This window comes from Antechinus flavipes, chromosome 3 (assembly GCF_016432865.1).
Source record: "Antechinus flavipes isolate AdamAnt ecotype Samford, QLD, Australia chromosome 3, AdamAnt_v2, whole genome shotgun sequence".
Lineage (NCBI taxonomy): Eukaryota > Metazoa > Chordata > Mammalia > Dasyuromorphia > Dasyuridae > Antechinus > Antechinus flavipes.
Window position 1 is genome coordinate 578910601 of NC_067400.1, and position 24284 is coordinate 578934884.

Sequence of the window (24284 nt, forward strand, 5' to 3'; positions counted from 1 at the left end):
GCTGCATCACCCAGTGTTACCAGGTCCTATTACCCTAAATGAATCATTTAACTTCTCACAGACTGAGTTTCTTCATCTATAAAATTCAGTTCAATCCCATCAACTATGTTTGATTTTTCATGACCCCATTTGGGATTTTCCTTAATAATGATATTGGAGTGGTTTGGCATTTTCTTCTCCAACTCTTTTGACAGATGAGGAAATTAAGGCAAACAGAATAAAGTGACTTGCCTAGCACCATCCAACTCGAAAGTATCTGAGGCAGGATTTGAACTTGTCTTCTTGACTATAGGTCAGCTCTTCTAGCTTCTAGTTGCTTCATTTATAAAATGGGGATGATGATAACAATTCCCCTACTCCATTAGGAGGACCAAATGAGATAAGTACAAAGTGCTATATATAAATGTTAGCTCTATATAAATGCTATATATTTTAAAGCACTATATATAGATATTAGCTATTATTATTATTATTAATAGAGTTATAAAGTCACTTAGAGGTCATTGTATAAAGTCTCAGGGAAATTAAATGACTTGTCCAAGATCAACACGGTTGATAAGTGTCTGAAATAGGATTTGAATTCAGGTCTTCCCAACTCCAAACCAAGAATGCTATCCCTAAATCACATAATTTCTCAGAACTCCCCTCCTTATAAGTTCATTCAAACTGCCCTTCCTCTGAGCATGGAGGGAAGGGTGAGGAGAGGAAGACAAGGAGATTTTCTCTCAGCCAAACAGCCAAGGATGAGGGTGGAAATCAGCCAGTCTGATCCTGACTCCCCCAACAGAGAAGACTTCAAACTCCAGCCCTGACTAGCTAGAATCTCTGATCGGTGCCAAATTAATATGGAAGGGGGGGAAAACAGCCAACCAAACAGCTTAGTAAGATGCCTTACACTCTTGTTACAGTCAAGTTGAATGCCAAAGGCTGTCACGGGAAGTGTTTACAATCCTGTTGTGACATCAATCTCAGCAGTGCTGTGGGAAACATCGGTACTTTTCACAGATGCTCTCAAATCAAAGATCACATGGAGCATCCTCCCAAAATGTTGCACCAGGCAATGATCCTGGTCCTACGGTCTGACAGGATGCGCCCACGGCACCTGGCAGCCTCCCCCGCCCCCCATTCCACTCCCCACACACACATTCACACGTATTTCTCAGGCTGCTTTCTTTCCTGCCCATAGAGACTTAATACAGGTTCATGAAACAAACCCTTCTACCTGAAAGTTACAAAAGGGATCATCTGAGTCACTCTAGAACACCGGCTTCCTCCTCTCCCCTCCCCCATCCATTCCTATAATTAAAATCTAAGATTACTCCTGAGTCCTGTAACATATGTTATTGAGGGATGGGAAGAAAAATCGTTACTTCGGTTGTAAAAAAGGGTGAAGATTTGCTGATAGTGCACACACAAAACACCAAAGGGGGAAATGGAATTAAAAACTGAGTTCTGTGGATGCCTTCCCCAGAAAGATCAGCTTTTCCTCAGAACCCTAGAATGGCAGAAATCTGGGAGGGGCCCATTAATTTTTAATATTCTCTCTCCCCTTCCCTACCTCCTCCCCAGTTACAGAGGCCAGACACAGGAAGGGGCTTGCTTAAAAGGTCACACAGCGAGTTGGTATCAGGAGTGGGACCAGAAAGCCGGATTTCAGCCTCCAGGGCTCTTCAGTACGCTGGATCCACTTCTCTTGGCAAAAGTTAAATTAGAGTCTTAAAATTGCTGGGGTGGGGTGAGATGTGAAAAGAGGAGAGTTCTTTCATTTAGCTGGATATTTAATAGGCAAAGGGGCCGTGTAGTAGCACTAATGAATAATAAAATGATAAAACAGTCCAACTCATTTACATGGCATCAAACTTACATTTCTTGGCAGCCACCTGATGTGGGAAAGGGGCGGGATGGGGGGGAGAGTGATACTACTGCAAGTATTTAGCACCCTTTTTCAGAGGGGGGAAACCGAGGTTCAGAGAATTGAGGCAATTTGGATTCTTAAGATTTAGCACCAAAAGAGACCATAAAGTCCAATAACCTTCTTTTGTAGAGGGTAAAACTGAAGCCAGAGGAGCAAAGTGATCTGTCTATAATGACACTGTCAATAAATGTCAAAATTCAGACTCAATGACTGGCTGTCCCCTATGCTTGATATGGTTGCCCTCCATCTAGCAGTATCCTTGGTTTCCTTCAAGAGTCAGCTTAAATGCTGCTTCCCTCTGATATTACCTTTCAGATAGATATTCTCATTCTCTCTCTCTCTCTCTCTCTCTCTCTCTCTCTCTCTCTCTCTCTCTCTCTCTTCTCTCTCTTTCTCTCTCCTTTACTCCTCTTCTTTCTCTATTTCTCTCTCTCCCTTAGTCCCTCTTCTCTCTCTTTCCTTCCCTTTCTCTGTCTGCCTCTCTGTCCCCCCTCTCTCTCCTTTATTCCCTCTTCTCTCCCTCTTTCCTTCCTTTCCTCTCTCCCTTTCTCTCTCTCTCCCTCCCTCTTTCCTCTTTGTCTTCTCCTCCCTCCCCCCATCCCCATCTCTCTCTTTTCCCCAGTCTCTCTTCTCTTGTCTCATCTTTTTATTCCTGTTCCCCTGTACTCTGTATATTTGTGTATAAGCATCTTCATGTGCATGCATTGTGTATAGACATATAAAGATCTGTACACATGTACTACATACATTTGATACCTATATGTGTTTGTGTGTATGATTTTTGGTATCTGATTATTTCTTTGTTGTCACCCCAAGGTAATATAAGGTCCCTGAAGTCGGTGCTTGCTTTTGCCTTTCTTGGTATCCCCAGTGTTCACTTAGTGCCCACAGGAAGCATGTAATAAATGCTTCTCTACTGATTGACTGGGCCCAACACTCTCTCAATTGCACTTCAGTGGTTCTGTTTGTGGATCTACTCCACAGAAGCCTCAGTCTACTCTGTCGAGGGATTTCCACCTAGGAAGCCAGGATTCAACCCTTAGATTCTAAGAGATCCCCTTTCTTCAAGGTAAAAAACAAAACAAGCAGCCCCAGCCCTGCCAAGCTATGCGTCTCTTCCCTCCATAGATATCTCTCTAGAACACTTTGTAAATGAGAAATTCTTTCCCCACAACAACTCTAGGAGGGAGGGAGTAGAAACATTTTTATTTTAGTCACAAAACTTAGAAAGGAAGTGACTTGTGCAAAGTCATACAGTGAATGGCAGAGCTGAGAGACTGAAGTCTGACTCAAGCCCAGGCTCCTTCCACTTTTCCCTGCTGACTCTCATAAGACATGAGTATGCACTGGATGATTACTTAACCTTTGAATGAACACCGGACATGTTTCTCGATCATCTGTCAGAAGTCCATGCTCCAGCAATTTGGCTTATGTGAATAATAGCTCCTGGCACAAGGCATTATTTATGACTTAAATTATTTTAAGTGTCACTTGACTTCCTATAGAACTTAGAGTAACACATTATGAAATTCTGATATGTTTATAGGGTTGATGATCAATCAACAGGCATTTATTTGGCACCTACTATTTGCCTAGCACATTGCTAGGCCCTAGAGATACAAAGACAAGAACAATCTCTGTGGTGGTCCATGCCTGGAGAGCCCCACTCCCCCAGCTGAAGAAGTCTCACATTGGAATGGGTTGAGTCTCAAAGTTCTGAGCTGTGGCCTTAGTATCTATACTAAGCTTAGCACTGATATGGGGAGCTCCCCAAAACAGGGAAGGGGAAATCAGCAACCTAAGGATGGGTAAACTAACCCAGTTAGCTTTCCTGTCCATCACTAGCGGGCTCATGTCTGAGAGTGGCCAGTCTGAGTGAGATAAGATGACCCAGACTTGAGAAAAAGACAGACAGACAGAAAGAGAAACAGACACAGAAGGAGACAGAGAGAAGGAGGCAGAGACAGACAGAAACAGAGATGGAGACAGAAAGACAAAAACAGAGAGATACAGAGGAAAGGAGGGAAGAAAGGAGATAAGGAGAGAGACAGAAACAGATACAGAGGGAGGAAGGGAAGGAGGACAGGAGAAAAAAAGAGAAAGAGACTGAATAAGATAGATTAAAATGAAACAGTCTAAATGGAATGGAATGGAATAAATATTACTGCGATATAAGAAACAATGGAAACAGTGAAGAGAGACAAAAGACTTATATGAACTGATGCTGAATGAAGGAAAAGCAGAACCAAGAAAACAATATACCAAATGACAACAATAAAATAAATGGAAAAAAACAACAAAAATCAAAGCTGAATGCAATAATACTGTTCAAGGTCATCAAGCCTGATTCTAAAGAAGATATATGAGACGGTCCCTCTTCTCACTCTACCAATGTGGAAAATTGCATATAATTTTCAGATTTTTTTTTCAATGTATTGGTTGGTTTTGCTGATTTTTTTCCTTCTTGTTGCTCTTTTCTTTGTTATATGAGATACCTCTCTGGGAACAGAGAGAAAGGATACTAGGAGACATGTAGACAATGTAAAAACAAACATATCAACCAAATTTTATTTTTAAAAAGTGAAACATCCCTACCCTTCTCGGGGAATTTACAATCCATTGATGGAACAAAAATAAATAAGTGAAAAATTGTAAAAGGAAATCAGGGTGGTAGGAGATTAGAAAAGTTCTCATTGTAGGAGTTGGGTATTTGAATTGAATTCAGCTGAGGGTAAGAACGATCATTCCAGGCAAGGTAGACAAGCTCTGCAAAGGAAATGGAAAGCAGTGGATGGGGTACAGGAAGCAGGTTGAGTAGGTAGACTGGAGTCAAGCTGGGGAAGGCTTGAAATAGCAAAATCGAGAGCAGCATCATGGACAAGAGTGAGCACATTTGCCTATTACCTGTAAATATGGAGGGAATCTAAGAAAGCACTAGCAGGTTAGATTGCGTCTGAAATGCCTGCATTTACTGTAGCTATATCAGAACAGCCAGAGCCAGAACAAAACAATAACAGCATAGAAGACACATTCAACATAGTAATGCCTTGTTGACATAATAGCCCCAGACATCTGGATTGTGGCCATGAACTAGGAAAGATGCAAAGCAAAAAGTCTCCAAATAGACAAAGAAGCTGTCCAAAAGCCATACCCACACACTACTCATGAAAGAAGCCTCAGGTCTCCAATTTGAAGCCTATTTGCTCCAAAATTTTTGGAAACCAATAAAGTGAGGTTCAAGGTGTTCTATAAATGTCAGCAACTGCTAATTATTAGAAACAAAAAGTATTAGAAAGAGCAAAGGAGTATCACAACCTGGTTTCCATCTTTTTCCTCTCTAAAACTGAGTTAGGAACTCTAAATCACATTTCTTTGGGGCCATTAAGTGAAAGGGCAGCTAGGTGGTGCAATGGATAGAGCAAGGGTCTGGAATCAGGAGGACTTATCTTCCTAAGTTGAAATTTGGCCTCAAACACTTGCTAGCTGTGTGATCTTAGGCAAGTGACTTACCCTCACTTAACTGTGCCTCAGTTTACTCATCTACTAAATGAACTAGAGAAGGAAATGGGCAAACTACTCCAAGAAAATCCCAAATTGCATCACAAAGACCCACTAAAATGACTGAACAACAAATTCAGTGAAGGGGCAGAAGACTCATGTCCCCAGTCCATAGGTCTACAAAGTGACATAGCAATGGTGTCAAGTCCCTAGCGCTGGGACCGGATTCTAGCTTCAGGGATAGAAGCATGATACGGAACCCTGGGTGAGAGCAGTTATACTAGGTAAATTCAGGGAAGAGAAGATGACCATCAAGGGGGTTAATGGAAGAGAAAGGAATAAGGACCTAATGATGGAAGGTGGACCCCAGAAAAGAAGTTGAAAGGACCCTTATGGTACCAGGTTCCAAAGAACTGGAAAATGAGTAGATGCCCATCAATTAGGAAATGGCTGAATAAGCTATGGCATATGAAAGTAATGGAATATTATTGTTCTATAAAAAAATGATGAAAAAAATTTAAAAAGAAAAAAAATGATTTTAGAAAGGCCTGGAAAGATTTACATGAACTGATGCTGACCGAAATGAGCAGGACCAGGAAAACATTGTGCACATCAATAGCAATACTGTGTTATGACCAACTATGACAGACTTAGTCCTTCTCAACAGTTCAGTGATCCAAGACAATCCCAATAAACTTTTGATAGAAAATGCCATCCACATCCAGAGATAGAACTAGAGACTAAATGTAGATCAACACATATTATTTTCATCTTTTTTTATCATGGTTTTTCCCCTTTGTTCTGATTTTTTTCTCCCAACATAATACACATGGAAATATATAAAAAAATGAATGTATATGTATCACAAAAAAAGTTTTAACATGTAACTGGGAAAATTAAAATAATAATAAAAAAGACAAAAGAGACAGAAGGACTGTAATAGGATGAAAGTATGCCCCGCTCCATCTTGCCATCCTGAGGGGAAAGCACAAGTCTTACTAGTCACTAGTCTGGAGATGGGTAGTTCAAGCATTATCTCCATTTTACAGAAAAGGAAATCACATTTGTGGTATAGAGGTAAAGAACTGGAATTGGAATCAGAGAGATCTGGGTTGAAATCTTATCTGGACAAGTCACATGACAGGTCAGCCTCAGTTTCCCCGATCTTAAAATGGGGATTGACATGAGAATCAAGTGACATTGTGTATGTAATGTGCTTTGCAAGCTTTAAGGTGCTGCAGAAATGCTGGCTGTCACTATGCTGTCTCCAGGAGCAGAGATGCTTTGGTAGATCACAGGAGTCCCATCTCCTTCCCTTCCACGTGTGAACGTTGCCTGCACAGGGTCATCCCTCTGACCAGGCTAAATGCCAGCTGCCTGGACCTGGCTAGCCCTTGTCTGTTTATGCTCCTTGGCCAGGGGGAAGTGTGTGTGGCTGGTGTGAAGCCCTGAGGAAGTTTTTGGCTAACTTCACACAGCTGGGCTATACCCTCAGGCTCTGCCTCTAGGATGAATAACTGAATAAAAACATGTTTACTCAAGCACTGGGTGCCAGGCACTGTACTCGGGGCTGAAGGCTATCCCTGGCCTCCAGAGGCACTGACAACAGCTGATATTTACACAGCTTTAAAGCGAGCTAAGCGATCTGTCGCTGCACAGAACTTCCAGTCTTGGAAGGGACCATTTGGGACCCCATTTGGAATTTTCTTGGCAAAGACACCAGAAGTATTCACTGTTTCCTCCTCCAGGTCACTTTACAGAAGAGCAAACAGGTTAAGTGACTTCTCCAGGGTCACACACTAGGAAGTGTCCGAGGCCGGAATTGAAAATGACTTTTCCTGACTGCAGACCTAGCACTCTATCCACTGAGCATCTGGCTGCCCCAATACTTTGCATGTGTTCTCTCAATAGAAGCCCCCAACAATGAGCTGCTACATTATTCTCTCCATTCTACAGATGAGGAAACAGAGAATGTGAGATGAAGTGACTTATTTAACTACTTAGTAGCCTGTGACAGGATTTGAACAGAGATATAGTGGACTCCACAGCTGGCTGTTCTATCTAGGAGGCCATATTCCTTCACATGGCTACACCAAGATATGGGCCAGGTTGTTCGGAGGGAAAATACAGATGGCTTCAATAATGTCTCTCACTGCCTTACTTCCAGGAGAGCCTCAGACCAAGGCAATGGTCCAGCGGTGGAGGAAGTTACCGGGCCAAACTGAGTGCTAACGGAATGCTGGTCTAATGGGAGCTACAAGGATGACACAGCAGAAGAATTTCTGGACCAAGCCCAGGTCCTTCTGCCTTGGAATAACAAGGCAAACAATGAAGAAACAAGGAAGAAAGGCAAACTTGAGCCTTGCCCTTCACTGGCAATATGAACTGTGCAGGGAGTGGGTAAGGCTCAACTCTATAATGACTTTAATTTCTTTCCCCACTTAACTGGGGGGAAGGAGAGGAGATCTTAACAAACAAGAAGATGCTATAAGTAAGTCCCATGTAAGTCCCATGAGAAAGCTTGGAAGGTTGTCTGACGCTGTAGAAATCCCAAATTCTTTCCCCTTATGAGGGAATTCTACCCAGGTCAATACTATAAGCCTGAAGGTCTATCTAGGTCCATAGGGAAAATGAGACTCATTGGAAAAGTGTCTCAACTTGGGCTTAAGGAAGAATAATAGTCATTCTTTAAATAAAACTCTTCCTATATTCATTGTATCTTAGCCCAAGTGCTTACACAGGAACATGTAACACTATGCATGTCTGTGTTTGTGTATGTATGTGTATGGACCTAGACATGAGGCAAATTATAATGTTTCTTAGAGCAGGGCTCTATTTTTGACCCCTTTCTGTCTGAGAAATTTTTACACAAGTATATAAGTATATAAAATAGGTACATAAAGCAAATATTTTCTGATAATAAAACAATTTCACAATCCCTGTATTCAGTTTTAAGGGGCCCTATATGAAGTCATGACCCACAGTTTGAGAAGCTTTGCCCTAGAGGAAACTTTGGGGGGGACACAAGCCATAATTACTTATTGAGAAGTCTCCAAGATTGAACCTGATCCATGTGAGCTTAGCCATGTCATGCTGAACCATGTCTGTGGTAACCGCCATTCTTAGAAACATCCTCTGTTCCATCTTTATATACTGAGATTTAACCCATCCTCCAAGGCCCAATTCAAACACTAACTCCTCTAGAAAGCTGTTCAGGATTGCCCTCCTCACCTCTAGACTATAATGGTGATCTCTCCCCTGGATTCCACCTGGATCTCTATGAACTTTTCATTCTAATTTGTATTTTAATTGCTTACTGCTTTAGCTCTCCTACCAGTCTGAAAACACCCCTGAGAGCAGGAATCATGTTGTACTCTGCTTTAACCCACACACACAACCAACTCTAACACAGATTCTCATAGAAAAGGGGCATTTTAGTAAGTGTTCATTACGTTGAAATGAAAGGCTTTCACACACACACACACACACACACACACACACACACACAGCCTAGATATTTACTCAAACTGATTTTAGGTCCAGGAGCAAAGAGTTTTTGAATTGTCCCTCCACTTTGACTAATTTTAGGATGACTTGTCCTATTGTGGAAGCCATACCACAACCAGGTTATAAGTCACTCAGCTACTAAGATCAAGGTCTTCTTTCCCTTTCTGAGGGTGGAAGCATCTCCAAGTATTTTCTATCATAGCCAAGACCAATTTTATAGTTGATATGAAAGCCCTCTCTCCAAAAAAGACATTTCATCAGCTATTAACTAATTAGCCCCTCAGTCTAAAAAAAAACTGACCCGGACTTCACTTTACAAAAGGACACCCTTCTGAGAAGAAAAGTTCTTGCCTCAGTCACACAGTAAGGAAGCAACTGAAGCAAGATTAGAAGCCAGTCTCCTGATTTCTGGTCCAAGACTTTCCCCATTGGTCTGTGTTTACTTACAAAACAAGGATCCAGAGCTAGAGGATGACTCAGATTCTCATGGATGCAGTGACCAGTCTGCTCCCACAAAGGTGGTAACTGCAGGTGCAGACTGAGGTCTACATTTTTCAGAAATGGCCCACATTCTAGGTTGGGAGAAAGGGGTGGCAGGGGTGTATCTCCAGATTTATTTACTATAGGGAAAGGTTGTTATGTGAGATGAGTTATTGGGGCAGGGAGAATAACTTTTAAAGAGCTTCAATAAAAATATTTTAAAATTTTAAAGGAGATAGAAAGAATAATTGAGAAGAAACCCAGAGAGAAGGTTCAGCACCTAGATGTGTAGCCTGATGTTAACTCCACACACAAAAAAATCTCTACATATTACAGTCAGGGAAACAGGAAAAATCAGTTCTTGCAGGAGCAGACACCCTTCCTATAGTGTGATTTAAATACCTACCCTGTGATGCTTAAGCCCTTAGCTTTCTGTATCCTAGGTCCTATCAACAGGCACCTCCCACTCACACCTGTAGGGGTCAGGGAGACTTGTGGGAGAATGCCAATGGACCCAAAGAACTGGAGCGGGAGGGGAAGGGGGCCCACACGAGCCCGAGGTTAGCCTGTTTACAGAAGGAATCTTGGCAAGATATAAGCCACAGGGAATCCCTCTCTCCCTTTCCTCCAAAGGGATCCTGGCCCTTGAATGGCTATATGTCTGCTCTACAGTGCAGCTCTGTTTCTTCCCTACATTAGCAGGTTAGCTGTTCACTCAAAGTGGAATACCATATAACCTGATGATCTGTGAATGAGGGGCCTTGTGAGTGACAGGGATATTTAGATATTGTAGGGAGAGGTTGGGAGGAGAGGGAGGGGGAAAGGAAAGAGAGAGAGGGGGGGGGGAAGGAGGGGGAAAGGAAAGAGAGAGAGGGGGGGAAGGGAGGAGAAAAAGGAAAGGGAAGGAAAGGGAGGGAGAGAGGAAGAGAGGGAAAGGGAGAAGGAGCTGTTGGAAGGGAGAGGGGAGAATGTAAAAGAAAGGGGAGGGAAAAGAAGAGAGAAGGAAGAAGAGGGGAAGAAGAACACAAGGAAGAGGGGGAGAGGGAAGGGGTAGGAGAAAGGGAGGAGAAGATAGAGGAAAGAAAGGGGAGGGGACTGGGAAGGGAAAGAGGAAGGCGGTAGAGGAAGGAAAAGAGGGAGGGTAAAGGAAAGGAGAGAAGAAAGAGACAGGACAGAAAAGGAAGGAGAAGGGGAGGGGGTAGTGATAGGGAAGGAGGGAAAAAGAAATAGAGAAAATCTCTGTGAGGTCAGGGAAAGAGCAGAGAGACAGCACAAAGCTGTTTATACAGCTTTGCCAGGGGAAAGTGGGCCAACAGGCCAGGGGAGAGTGTCTAACCTTAGATTTGAGAAGAGGTGAAGGACACTAACAGTTTCTGACTTGAGCTCACTGGAGGAGGGGAAAGGGAGGGAGTTCGAGTCCAGGGACCCACTGATCCTTCTTTCTTTGAGAGCTGCTGTGCCTCCTTCTGTGCTGGGGGAAGGATGCTTTGGGTAAGTCGGGGGGGGGGGGAGGAAGGGAGGGGGGCGTAGTTCATGGCTCCGGGCAGTTTTCTCAAATCCTGGAGTTTGGTTGGATGCTTTAATGCAAATGGCATGGAGGCAGATGGGTATCACGGGGCACACCAGTGGGATAAATAAGCATGGGGCCAAGATGGAGGCTCCAGCCACATGTCATTCTTGAGTTATTGCTAGAATGACATAATACGAGAGAGAGCCAGCCCCACTCAGGGTGCTATGGCAGGTGGGTATCTCTTTCCAAGCAAGGCATCCCAGCCTATCCCCCAACCAGGACCCTGAAGGCCCCCTCTGGAGAGTACTTCACTGTACTCCAATGCTACGCCACAAGCTCTATCAGGGCCTACCTACATAGGCTGAAAAGGTTTCAGGAGGGAACTAGTGGCAGCTGGGATGTTTCCTTGGGAGGATCCAGTACTAGCTCATGGAAACTCGTCAAGAATAGGGACAGTTTGGATTTGGTCATTGTGTACCTAGCACTCGGCCCAATGTCTGGCACATCCCGGAGCCTGATAAATAAATGTGTTTTGAATTGAGCCCCATTTAAGGGAAGGAGAAATGGGCTCACAGTGGCTCAAAAGGAGTTTGGCTATGTCCACACAACACTAAGTATCCAGTAGAATGTAAGCTTCCTGAGGTAAGTTATTGTTTTCTTTCTGTTTCTAAACCCCAGCAGCATTTCCCATAGGTCCTGATAAATGGCTGCTGGATGAAGGTCTACCAGGATAACCATGGGTTACCATGAAGGCCATGTCCTAAGAAAAAGGTCTGCTTGCTCCATCCCATCTCTTCTACTTATTACCAGGCACTCTGGGGCTCAGTTTCCTCCCTGTAAAATCAGTGTAGAGGACTAGATGACCTTTGGGCTTCCTCACAGCCCCAAATCAAGATGCCTAAGATCCCACAGGTGGAAGAGATGCCCCTACCACTGTCCTCCTCGCATGGAGTCTATGAGCTCAAGAGATCCTCCAGAACAGGACAGCTGCCATTTCTCTAACCACTAGGAAGCATCTGCCCCGGGAGAGTCCCCATTACAAGGCTGCTCCCCTCCACACAAACACCAAGTTACTACAAATGCCTGTCAAGCCTTCCATCATTCAGGCACTTCTTCTCCACCTTCATCTTTTCTTTCCTTTTAAAGGCAGCCTTTTTAATCTGATGTTGCTTCCCATCCCCCAACCCTCCTCTCTACCTTCCTGCTATTAACTAATATCATGAGGGGAAAGAACAAAAACAATCAAAAGGAAGAAATGACAGCCTATTCCATATAGTGGCAGCTGTCTCTGAAGTGAGCTAGGCAGGCAGCATGGAATAAGGGGAAAATTTGGAACCTGGAGCCCAGCATACCTGAGTTCAAATCATAGGCTCATAGGTTTAGAACTGGAAAGAGGTGCCAAGTGTCTCACCCATGGACATGGGGGTAACAAGAGGCAAGGATTCAAACTCAAGTCCTGCGACTGATTTCAGAATCTCTAGTACAATTCAACTGCACTTAATTTCCCTCAGCCTCAGTTTTCCCTTCAGTAAAATGGAGGCAATTCTACCGAAGCACCTGCCTGGCAAGGTTGCTGTGAATTTTAGAAGAGATTAAGGATGTAAAAGAAATATATAGTAAAAATCATCGGCATGATGTTGTGACCGATTCTCTGTGACCTCATTTGGGATTTTCTTGACTGAGATGTTGGAGTGTTGGCCATTTCCTTCTCCGTTTCATTTTTACAGATAAGGAAACTGAGGCAAGCAGGATGAAGTAACTTGCCCAGGATCACATAGCTGGCAAGTATCTGAGGCAGGATTTGAACTCGGAAAGATGAGGCTTCCTGACTCCAGGCCCTGATCTATGCACTATTGCGCCACCTAGTAGCCCATAAGTGGTAGAGATTCAGTAAATCAAGGTGGGAATTGGGGGTGGGGCTGTGACGGGAGAAAAAAGCAAATTTAAACAACTTTGCCAGCCCTGGTAGGTCACATTTATGAGTCATGTCTCCGTGTAAGACAATACAGACTTAATCCTCTATTAGCAAGTAAACAAAATTAGGACAGATTTGTTTATCTCTCCATCAGTAAGTTGATTTTGGGGGTGGGCGGGGGTAGAGGAGAAAGATGAGATATTCCCTCTGAAAACGAGGATCAAAGATTCAGAGCTTTTCAACTGAGGCTATCTGTCCAAACCTTCCATTTTACAGATGAGGAAACTGAGCCCCAGAAAGACTGAGTAATCCTAGTGTTTGAGCCAGTATTGGAAATCAGGTCTTCTGATTTCAATTCAGTACCCAATCCATTATCCCACTCTGCTTCGGCAGTAACTAACCTGCAGGCTTCAAAAGCAGACATTAAAGATTAGAGGGTTAAGTTCTAGTTAGTTTTTAATTAAAGCAGGAAAACCTCAAAAGTCAGCTTCAATTCACCACTCCCATGAGCACCTTTCTGGCACCAAATGATGCGGGCAGACTCCCCAAGGGAAGCAGTCCAGGAAGAAAGCACCCTGCTTCATTATACCAATAACCTTCCCAGATTTCCATAACACCCTGCCTCTGTATTATCGATTCTCCCAGCCTGCATCACACGCAATCATGTATAATTATTCTAACACTCCACAACAGTTAGCCAAAAAGCTTTACATGCATTCTTCACTGGCGGGTCACTGGCTTGTCGCAAACATTTCAAGCAAAGCATCACCCCCAGCACCACCTAAAAAATGCCTAGGTTTTATTTGTGGGTGCTGAGTCTTAATCCAACCCCGGAGGATTTCCAGAAGTGATGAGGCTTTGAGATGCAGGGTGGATAGGAATCCGACCATTAGGACCTACAAATACAAACAAATGGAAGCCAGGCTCCTAGGAACGAAACCCACTGCCTGACCTGAGCCACCGCTAGCCCCAGGATAGAGGTGGGGGATGGGGGTGGGGAAGTTACTGAAAAGAGTGATGAGGAAGGGAGGCCCGGTAAGGAAGGAAATTTGGCTTCGGGGGAGGAAAAGGAGAGGAAATAGAAAGAAAGTGACCGGGTTAGGTGGGAAGAGCAGTGGTTAGGGAGGCTGCAATGAAGGAGGAGGGAGGGAGCAGGGAAAGGGTAAATAAATAGAGGGGGCGGGGAACTGCTCTAAAGGTTCAGGGGGGTAGGGCAGGAGAGGGAAGTTTGGAAGAAGCCCAAGCTAATGGAAAGAGAACGGGGCCGGCGAGGGGGGAGGAGAAGGGGAGGGAGGAGGGGAACGGGGAGAAGAAATGGACTGCACCGAGCAATGACAGGGGCCAGGATTTTGCTGTTGGGGGTTTTGGTTTCTGTTTTTACCTCTTTGATTTTCTCCCTCTGGGCCAGGCTCTTGGCATCCGAGTTGCCTCTGGACCCCAGCACCGGGTGCCGGAGACGGCTCCTGAACTCCTCGAAGACCAGGGTGGGCAAAGGGCGAGACTTGGGGGCTCTGGGAAGCCCGGTGGCTGCTCCGGGGGTCTGCTGGCCCCGGGTGGCCCCAGCCTCCTCCCAGGGAGTGGTAGGACCGCCTGGAGGGTGTCGCCCCCCTCGGCCAGGCCCAACCGCGAGTGCCCCGGGGGCCGGGGCTGGGTTGGGAGGTGGCTCCTGCCCCCGGGCTTGGGTTTGGTCCCCAAGCTCAGAGTCCCCAGTCCCTGAGGCAGTGGCGAGACGCTGGGACCGGAGAGGAAGGAAAAGTCGCCTGAAACGGTATGAGCTGGGCAGTAGGAAGAGGGCCCCGAAGCACAGGGTGATGAGGCCTGAAAGGAACAGCAAGAAAAGGAACTTGTGTGACAGGCGCACCCCGAAGACCGAGGCTGGGGCAAAAGCGGGCGTCTTCCTCATCAACATCTTCGGCCGGAGCTCCCCGCCTTAACGGGGCGAGGCCGGCGCCGGCGGAGTCTCGAGTCCCGGGCGACAAAGGCTGCGGCCACCTCCCCGGGGGTGTCCCGGGCCCTGGCTGCTTCGCGCTGTCGTCCCGTCTGTCCGGACTCAGATCCCAAACGCCAGCAGCAACTCGGGGGGTCCTCACGAGACAGATGAGTCTCCCTAAACCAAGGAGAGACCCTCAAGCGTCGCGGGGCGGCGGGGTTAGCCAAGGGCGCATGAGAGAGGGGCGATTCCGAGGGAGTCCAAGACAACTGGGTAGGGAGGGCGGGGGGGAGGGGGGGTTAGATAGCGTGGAATTCCCCGGAGAGGCAGGAGCGGTGTGCCAAGGCTTCGCAGCTGCCCGGCCCACTGGCCGCGGTCCCCGCTCGTCTAGCCGCGGAGTTACAAGTTGAGTCAGTTTCCAGCGAATCCCAGAGACATCCTGGGAGATGAGGGCGGGGGTGAAGGGGAGAGAAGGGGGCCTGGCCGGGGGTGGCGGCGATGCGGCGAGGGCCGATCACTCTTCCCCTTAGGCAGCCGGGTTGGGTAGTTCAGCCACGGGAAGGCGAGATTGCCTTCAGCAAGGCTTCTCGGCCCGCGGACGCCGGTCCCGGGGGAAGCGATTCCTGCGGCTGCTGGAGAGGGCCGGTCGCTGCCGCATTTCTGCCGTCTAGACGCCCGCTTCGTCTGGCCCAAGTCCTGGGTCCCTGCCGCCCCAAGGAGATAGGGGCTCTTTGCTCTTCCGTACGTCCCCAGGAGCTCGGACTGCGCCCCCCGCCCCCTTCTCACAGTCCACTTGGCTCCCAGTTCCTTCACATCCTCTCAGACTCTTCCTGTCAACACTCACAGAAGGCAAGACGTTTTCCTCGACGGAAAACCCGGATTGGAAATCGAAAGAACCCCAAGAGGAGGGTTGGTAGGGAGGGTGCCCTGGGGAGGAGCCGCCACCCCGGACCCTAGGAGGGATAGCCTAGGGACTGGGGGTGGAAGGTGGGGAAAGATCCCTCCGAGACACCCAGGAAAGGGGAAAAGTCTCGAGGCCAATATCCCGGAGCCCTCCCCGTCTCCCGGAGTCCCCGTGGCACTAGACAGTTTCGAGAAGAAGCCTTCGGGGAAAACAGCTGTCGGAAGCTTGGAGAACAGTCCGCTGCCGGTGCGCTCCGGGACCGGGCGGTAGCAGACCGGTCCCTCTCTGCCACCTCCGGCTGTTCGCCCTCTCGCTCGAACGGACCCCCTCCTGCACCGACCGACTAACTGACGGTCGGATGTCGTGGCCAGGGGCTTCCCGAGAGGATAAGCCCACAACTTTCCTTCCCTGAGAGCCACCGGGGCACTTCGGGGGCTGCACCCCAGCCGCCCGGGAGTCCCCGGCGCTTGGCCAGCTCCCGTCAGCGCGTCATGCACTCTGCGAGCCGAGGCCGGGCTGTTGCTGCTGTCGCGGCTGCATCGGGTACCCCCGGAGCCAGGGGTCTCCTCCGGGCCAACTCTGCAGGCTCGGGGCCGCCGCCGGTGGCTCCCGCTAGGCGCTACGGAGCAGGCAGCCGGAGCCGCGCCTCCACCACTGCACCTGGTTTCATCGCACCTTCCCCCCCTCCAGATGCTGCCGCAGCTCTCCCTCCCAGCCGTGTCCAGCCGCCGCCGCCGCCGTCGCCGCCGTGCCTGCGCCTGCAAACACACACTCACACACAGCGGACGCCGCCGCCGCCGCCGCCGCCTCCCTCCACCACCGAGGCTCGCCTTTCACTGCGACAGCTCCAGACGGCCCCGCCTCCCGTCCGGGCCCCGCCTCCCAGCCCCGCCCCCCCGCCTCCCTCTCGGTCCGGCCCACCCTCCCGGCCCGGCCCGAACGGCGCGAGGCCATTGGCCCAGACGCCTCGAGCCCCGCTGGGGAGCCGGGCCACGCCCCCCCACTCCAATGGCCGGCGCCGCGCGTTCCCCCGAATGGTCGCACCCGCACAAAGCGGGAGGGAGAGGGAGAAAGGAAGGAGGACATTGGCTGCTTCGGAGGGATCCCCGTTGGGCCGCGTCTGTCCATTGGTTGCTTCTCAGCACTAGCTGGACCCGTAGAGACAGGACCGTACCCCCACCCCCACCCCCAATCCGACCAGCTCGGGCTGGACCAGGCATCTCCAGTGGTTCACCCCATGCAAGGGGGACATAGGGCGGGGCTAAGCGCAGAGATTGAACCCATTGGTGGGTGACCTCCCCCACCCCTTCAATTCCTACCCCGGATTGGTGGAGAGCCGCATGCTCCAGTCCCTGGGGGTTGGGCTGGGTGGCCCCCTAGGTTTCTATAAAAGGGATGGATGGCGGGGCTGGTGTCAGCCCGGGGCCCAGTGGGATTGTGACTGAGTGGCTTGGGCCGGGGCGGGGAGGTCTGGAGACTGGACCCGTCCCTCTAACTGAATGTTTAACTGTGACCATACTTGAGCCTGTGGACGCATCCCTTGGACAGGCATCTTGTGTCCCCCGACAGCAGAGCCGTCCAGCGGCGGCCACACCACTAACCCCTCCCACCTCACCCTCCACGCAAAGGTATCGCGGGCCCCCAGCTCCCACACCAGCCCCTCCCCCCGTCCCCTCACCAAGCAGAGGTTACATGCGCCCATTCTCCTAAAAGTTGTGGCTGCGGCCTCGTCATTAACCCCTTCTTCCCAAACAACCGCACATGAGCGTCATGGACCCCGGAGCAGCTGACCCTGGGGCCGCAGCACCCCCTCCCCTACGCATCCATTGCACGGGCTGGGACTCACAGCCCAGCGCAGCTGGAGCTCCCCGGCTTCCTGCCACGCAGCCATTCCCAAAAAGACCCTCCCGGCTCTATGATCGTTTGGGTAATAGTTTATATATTAGATTATATATAATACATACACACAGAGAGAGAGATTGTATATGTGATATAGAAATAGATTTTATCTACATATAGAATAGATTATACTGGGGTCTTAGAGACTTTGTAATCTAACTCTTTCATTTTACAGATGCGGAAACTGAGGCTCAATAAGGTTAAGTCACTTGCTCAGGCTTACACAGATAGTAAGCATCAAACACAAACTTCTGCTCCCTTGCCCATATACATTCCCCGTGTCCAGCTAGGACCCCCATAAGGAGACCTACACAAGAAGAGTCTTCAGACTCCTCTCTCTTGACACTCTCCCAGCAAGGGACTGCGTTCTCCCACAAAGCCTCCGCCTCAGCCCAACTGCCCGCCTCTAGCCCCCTCACTACCCCGAGACCCAACTGCAAACATGAGGCCATCTATAACTGGCAAAAACTGCCCTCCCAGGAAGGCCTCCTAGTGAGCGCCTCTTCTGCCATCCTCGCTACCCCCCCTACACAAACATTGTGTCAACTGGCTCAGCCCAAGCTTGTCTCCCCTCCCAGCTCATCCAACCCCAGCTATTCCAAAGTTCCACCGTCTATCATTCATACAAAGTCCTTTATGGAGACAGATTGCAGCAGAGGGAGAGACAAATTAAGAGGTGTAATAGGCAAGAGGGAAAATATCTGCTTTCAGCTTCAATTTAAAATGAAATGCAGTGTTGATGAGACAGATACTGCAGGGAGCTGCTGCTCCAGACCGTCAGAAATGCAGAAAAAAGGAGGAAGCTTGCCCAGGTTACAAATCTACTTCCTCTAGGAAGGTTCTTCTAATGCACTGAAGGACAGAGAAACCCCCCACCCCACCTCTGACCCTACTCCCCTGAAACCAGAAGTGATCCAGAATGACCCTGTCCTGGCAGACCAGGTATTTAAAATGAGAGGCGTTTGGCAAGAGGATTACATGATATACCTGTCTCATCCTCCCAGTGGCACATGCTGGCGAGAGGTCTGTGTCTTTCTCCCATGGCCGGTCTTGACAGCCAGTGTCCTAGCAACATATTTTATACAGACTAGCAAGACTGTGTTGAGGCAGTCATAAGGTCCTGTGAGAAGGCAGGGATCAGGAACCAGGGAAGGGTGCCCTGAGGAAGGCCGTGCTGAGAAACTGGATAATTTCAATAGGTTTTTGTAAAGAAGGAACTGCCTTTGAAGCTGGATCCTCAATTTATTTATTTCCCAGCGCAAGACAAGATTATAGGTCTACCCGGTGGTGTGTTGGATAAAAAGGTCTTATCCACAGCCTTAGCTCCAGATTTGCAGTCTCTTGCTTGCTTCACCTGACACTGGAACCTTCCAGGCCTCTGTAGGGGCTCTGTACCCTGCTATCCTCTGCCAAGAAGCAAGACGGTCTACAAACCCCACCCCTCCATCCCAGCTGGCACTGTGTGTGATCAAGGGGTACCAGAGTCCAAGCCTCCCAGCCAAGAGATAAGGAGCACCCTGGAGTCTCTTTAATTGGCCCAAAGTCGAAAATTCCTACTGTGTCTGCTGACCCTTCTATAATTAACTGCTGGAACAGCCCTCGGCGAGAAAGTGCTAAATACATGGTCCCTTGGATCCAGGGACTTGAGCTGTAAAGAGGTCTCTTAGGGGACACTTAATGTCTTCTGACAGTGGCCTGGACGTGTTTGGGCGGAGTAAATAAAAAGAAGAGGGGAGGGGAGAGAAAAACAGACAAACCTACAGAGACCATTCTGATTCTTGATCACAATAACAACTCACATAGAAATGTAACACGTGAGGTTGGTAGTACGAATTGCAAGGTTGTGGGGGTGGTTTTAGAATGGGATTAGAACTGGGTTCAAAACTTCCATAAAAAAGAACAGAGCCTGCTGGGAAGATTACACGAATGTCTTTCATCTCAGTGTTACATGCAGGGGGAAGGTCTGTGTCTGCCTCCCAAGCGTTATCTTGACAGTCAGTGTCCTAGTGACATATTGGTTATGAGTTTGCAAGAATAGGCTGAGACGGTAGCAATGTTCGGTGAGGGGGAAAGAACCAAAGAGTTAGGGAGGGATGCCTGGGCTTCAGAGATAGAACGGATCCCATCACATTACGGATGAGGAACCCCAGACATGGAGGGGTTAACTGACTTACCCCGGGCCACACAGCCAACAAGTGCTTGAGGCAAAATTCAGATCTGGGTCCTCCTGCACCTACTGTCTATTGTACCACCTCAATGCCTCATCTTTAAAAAGGGGATAATATGGTATATGAAAGTAATAGAATATTTTTGTTTCATAAGAAATGATGAGCAGGCTGATTTCAGAAAAGCCTGGAAAGACTTACGTGAACTGATGCTAAGGGAAGTGAGTGGAACCAAGAGAACATTGTACACAGCAACAAGATTATGTGATGATCAACTGTGATGGACTTAGCTCTTTTCAACAATGAGGTAATTCAAGGCAATTCCAATAGACTTGGAATGGAAAGAGCCATCCGAAGACAGAGAGAGAAAAATGGAGCCTGAATGTGGATCAAAGCATTGTGTTTTCACTTTCACTGTTGTTGTTTGTTTGTTTTCCTTTTGATCTGATTTTTCTTGCACAAAAATATGACAAATATAGAAATATGTTTACAAGGATTGCTTATATTTAACCCATATTAGATTTTTTCCTGTCTTGGGGAGATAAGAGAGAAAGGGAGAAAAATTTGAAACACAAAATCTAACAAAAATGAATGTTGAAAAGTATCTTTACATGTTTTTGGAAAAATTAAATGCTAGTGAGAAAAAATAAAATAGGGGTAATAATAACAGTACCAGGAACATATCTCACCCCTAGGGTTGCTGTGAAGACCCAATTATATAGAATATATGTGTATAATGTATATAGATATATATAGATATATATGTGTTTCTGCATATGAATATATATACCTGCATTGTATATATGTGTGTATACACATGTGTATATGTATATCTGTACACCACATAAGGTATGTGTTATAAGTAGAAAGATTCTCAAACATTAAGGTATTTATTGTAGAATTAGAATCATGGACATAGAAGTGGGAGGGGGTTTAGATGCCTTGTCTGCCCTCTTCATTCCACAGATGAGTACATCAAGACCCAACAAAACTAAGGGATTCATTCAAGCCACATAAGTAATAAATACCAGAGACAAGGTTAAATATCTGTCAGAGACAACATCAACAAGCTTTGGGTGGACCAATCATTGTGCTAACCACTAGGGATACAGAAATTGTCAGTGAGGTCATGTTCTAATGGAGGAGACAGCCTACAAACAAGTAGGTTATTACAGAAAAAAGTCTGAGGTTGATCAGGTGAGGAGCTGGTCTCTATTACTATTGTTACTATTAATTTCTAACATTTATTTAACACCTCATGGTTTGCAAAGCACATACATCATGCTATTTGATCCTGACAATACCCTCCTGGGAATGGTGCTATGATTATCCCCATTTTATGGATGAGAAAACTGAAGCTTAGAGAGAATAGGGATAAAGAAATGACAGAGACAGGATTAGAATCCAGGCACCCCTGAGTCAGAGTTAGTGACTTTCTGTTCCCATCAGCTGTTCCCTAGTCCCTATCTTTGACCTCCATTGGGAGCAGGGAAAGAGGAAAAGTGGAGGTTTGGGAAGAGAATAGGAAAGTGACCCTGAATCCCTAGAGACAGAATGTGACTCCAAAGTTTTTGAGTTCAAGGGAAACCCTAAACATCATCTGGTCTAATCCTCTTATTTTACAGACGGGGAAACTGAGGTTCAGCAAAAGGAAGTGATTTGCCAAGTCTAATAGAGTTAGAATTCCAACCCATGTCAACTGATGCCAAGTCAAAAGCTCTTTTCACCAGACCAGAGACTCAAAGTGCAGCCCAAGGACTTCAAAGGGTTCCCAAGATCCTTTGGGAGAACCCATGAAATCAAAACTATTTTTACAATAATACAATACAATATAATAATAATAAATTGTATTTTATAATAATATAATAATTTCCAATAATAAATGTTTTCATTTTTAATATAGCGAACATTGTTGCATTGCAACAAGTCTAATATGGCAAACATTGTTGCATTGCATCTCACTGCCTTTTCTCTCCAGCATCCTCCTTACTTCCTTCAGTGTCTAGGGGGAGCAACTGAAAAACAGAGGTTATTTAATAGAAAAGGTGGGTTCAAATTTCACCTCAGACACTTATTAGGTGTGTAACCACAGATAGGCAAGCCACTAAATCTCTTCCTGCCTCAATTTCCTCACCTGGATAATTTACCAAAAGATCTCTCTACCCCAGGAAAATAGTAGGTTTGGACCAAATCCATCTCAGATCTCGAGATGATATAGGCTTAGAACAGGAAGGAAATTTAGAGGTCGTGTAGTCCATCCCCTGCAGCCCTCTCATTTTGAAGATGAGGAAACTGAAGCTCAAGCAGGCTGACTTCCACAAAGTCACAATTCCTTATTGAACAGTTAAGTCGTAGAGGAGATTTTCTAATCTAGGTCCTCTGTCTCAGATACTTCTTTCCTCCATCCAGCTCAGTATGTCAGGTGGAGCTGAGAACGGAGGCTAAGAAGGGGCTCCAACTTCCCCAGTCACAATCGAAGGCCACACTGCAGCCTTATCACTCTCATTAGTCCCATTTAGAAATATAATGCACTCAGTAGCCTAGCAGAGAGCCAAGAAATAATAATGCAGTTTCCTAATAGCAGCAAGACAGATGTGACCCTCAGAATGAGGAAGACACTGATTGCTGTGTGGGCCAGCTCCCAGTTTGGACAGATTAAATTACTTCCATGATAAAAGGCAGTGAGACTTTCCAAAACTCATCTCTGTGCATTGTTGGGCAAAGCCAATATCGTCAATGGCCAGTGATGGCTGATTAAAGAGTCAAAGAGTTCTGAACTCCTTCTCCTATGTCTTTCAAAAGGAGATTACCGATATGGAGCTCCAACCTTTTAATGCCAATGAATTCTGACGTGAGCCCAAACTCAAGGATGACTGACTCCAGTGGAGCTTGATGTATGGTCAAAGAAGATAGATGCTGCTTCCTTCCTGCTAAAGCAAGACTCCCAGCGCTCTCTCCAAGTTGGGAAAATAGACTGTGGAAGAGGAGAAAACTTAGATGCCAGCCTTTGAATAGGGGTTCCTAGTCTCTGGGGAGATGACCAACAAGCACTTGAGTGCCTACACTGGAAATACAAAGACAAAAACTGAATATTTCTGTCCTCCAAGAGGCTTATATCCTGAGATGTAAAGATGGGACAACATGAATATATGCATAAATATGAAACATATACAAGGGGGTGGCTGAGGGAGTGCAATGGATAGGGGGATCTGAATTCAAATTCTGCCATGATATTAATTGTGTGGAGTTGGGCAAATCACTTAACCCCAATTATTTCCTCAAAATGAAACAAACAAAAATAAAAGATATACAAGGTAATTATAAGGTAATTTTAGTAAATAGGGCATTAACAACCAGTAAAATCAGGAAAGATCCTTATATAGGAGGGAGCAGCTTTGAAGGGATGGGGGATTCTGAGAAGTAGTGATGAGGAAGGAGTAGGCTCCAGATATGGGGCATACCCAATGTGGGCATAGGGATGGGTATGGGTCCTTATATACCAGGATCTATATAAACAACAGCAATAATAATAACTAGAAATAATTTCATACATTTTATCTCACAGATGCCCACAAGATGAATCCTCTGGGAGATGAGTGTTATTTTTATTCCCATTTTATAGATGAGGAGACAGAGGCACAGAGAAATTAAGTGAGTTGCCTAGCATCATACAGTGACTAAATGTCGGAGACAGAAATCAAACTCAGATCTTCCTGGAATCAAATTCAGTGCTCTAACCATAATACCATACCATCTCTCATTGCAGTAAACCACTTTCTCCTATTTGGTAACGGGGCAAAGCAGGAAATCGGAGTGAACACAACCCACAAAAAGTCATAATAGGGGACCCACTTAAATCTTTTAATAACTGTGTCCATTTTTAATCCTAGAAAATTTGGCTCTCTTTGGTCCATGGATATTTATGAATCAAGTTGCGCATGGCACTGCAGAGGCTTAAATGATAAGCCCCATGTGTCTGGTGAATAACAATGAATATGAGAGACTCTTTAAACACAAAGGTCGGGTCAAAGGTACATAAATACTTAATCTCCACTCTGTCCTGGGATCCTTAAAAGTCACAGAATGGTGGAATTTTAGAACAAGCCTCTCTTAAAGCTGAATGGGTAAGGGGTGCCAAGGAGAACAAGATAGAGATGCCAAGCTACTGGACAGGGATTAATCCACAGATGTCAGAGTTGGGAGGGAAAGTGGAACATAGCACTGGGAGATGGTTAGAACCCAGGAGGTCAGAGCTTGGAGGGCCTTTAGAAGCCAGGAGGTCAGAGCTAGGAGGACCCTTAGAACCTGGGATGTCAGAGCTGGGAGGCCATTAGAACCCAAGATGTCAGAGCTGGGAGGGCCCTTAGAACCCAGGATGTCAGACATGGAAGGACCCTTAGAACGTGGGATATCAGAGCTGAAAGAAACCTTAAAATATAGAATGCTAGAGCTGGAAGGGAGCTTAGACCAAAAAATATCAGAGATGGAAGGGCTTTGGGAACAGAATATTAAAACATGGAATGTTAGAACTATAAGAGAATCATAGAATACAAGAATGTAA

The 24284-nt window shown here is 46.6% G+C and overlaps 1 protein-coding gene across 1 annotated transcript in view; it reads right to left on the reverse strand.

Annotated features, from left to right (window-relative positions):
• Positions 1–15951, reverse strand: part of MAN1C1 (mannosidase alpha class 1C member 1) — a 212015-nt gene extending 196064 nt beyond the window's left edge. Inside the window, exon 1 of the mRNA XM_051988207.1 lies at positions 14207–15951. Within this exon, the coding sequence (XP_051844167.1) occupies positions 14207–14734 (528 nt within the window). The 5' untranslated portion in view covers positions 14735–15951. The remainder of the gene's footprint in view (positions 1–14206) is intronic.
• Between the last annotated feature and the right edge of the window lie 8333 nt (positions 15952–24284).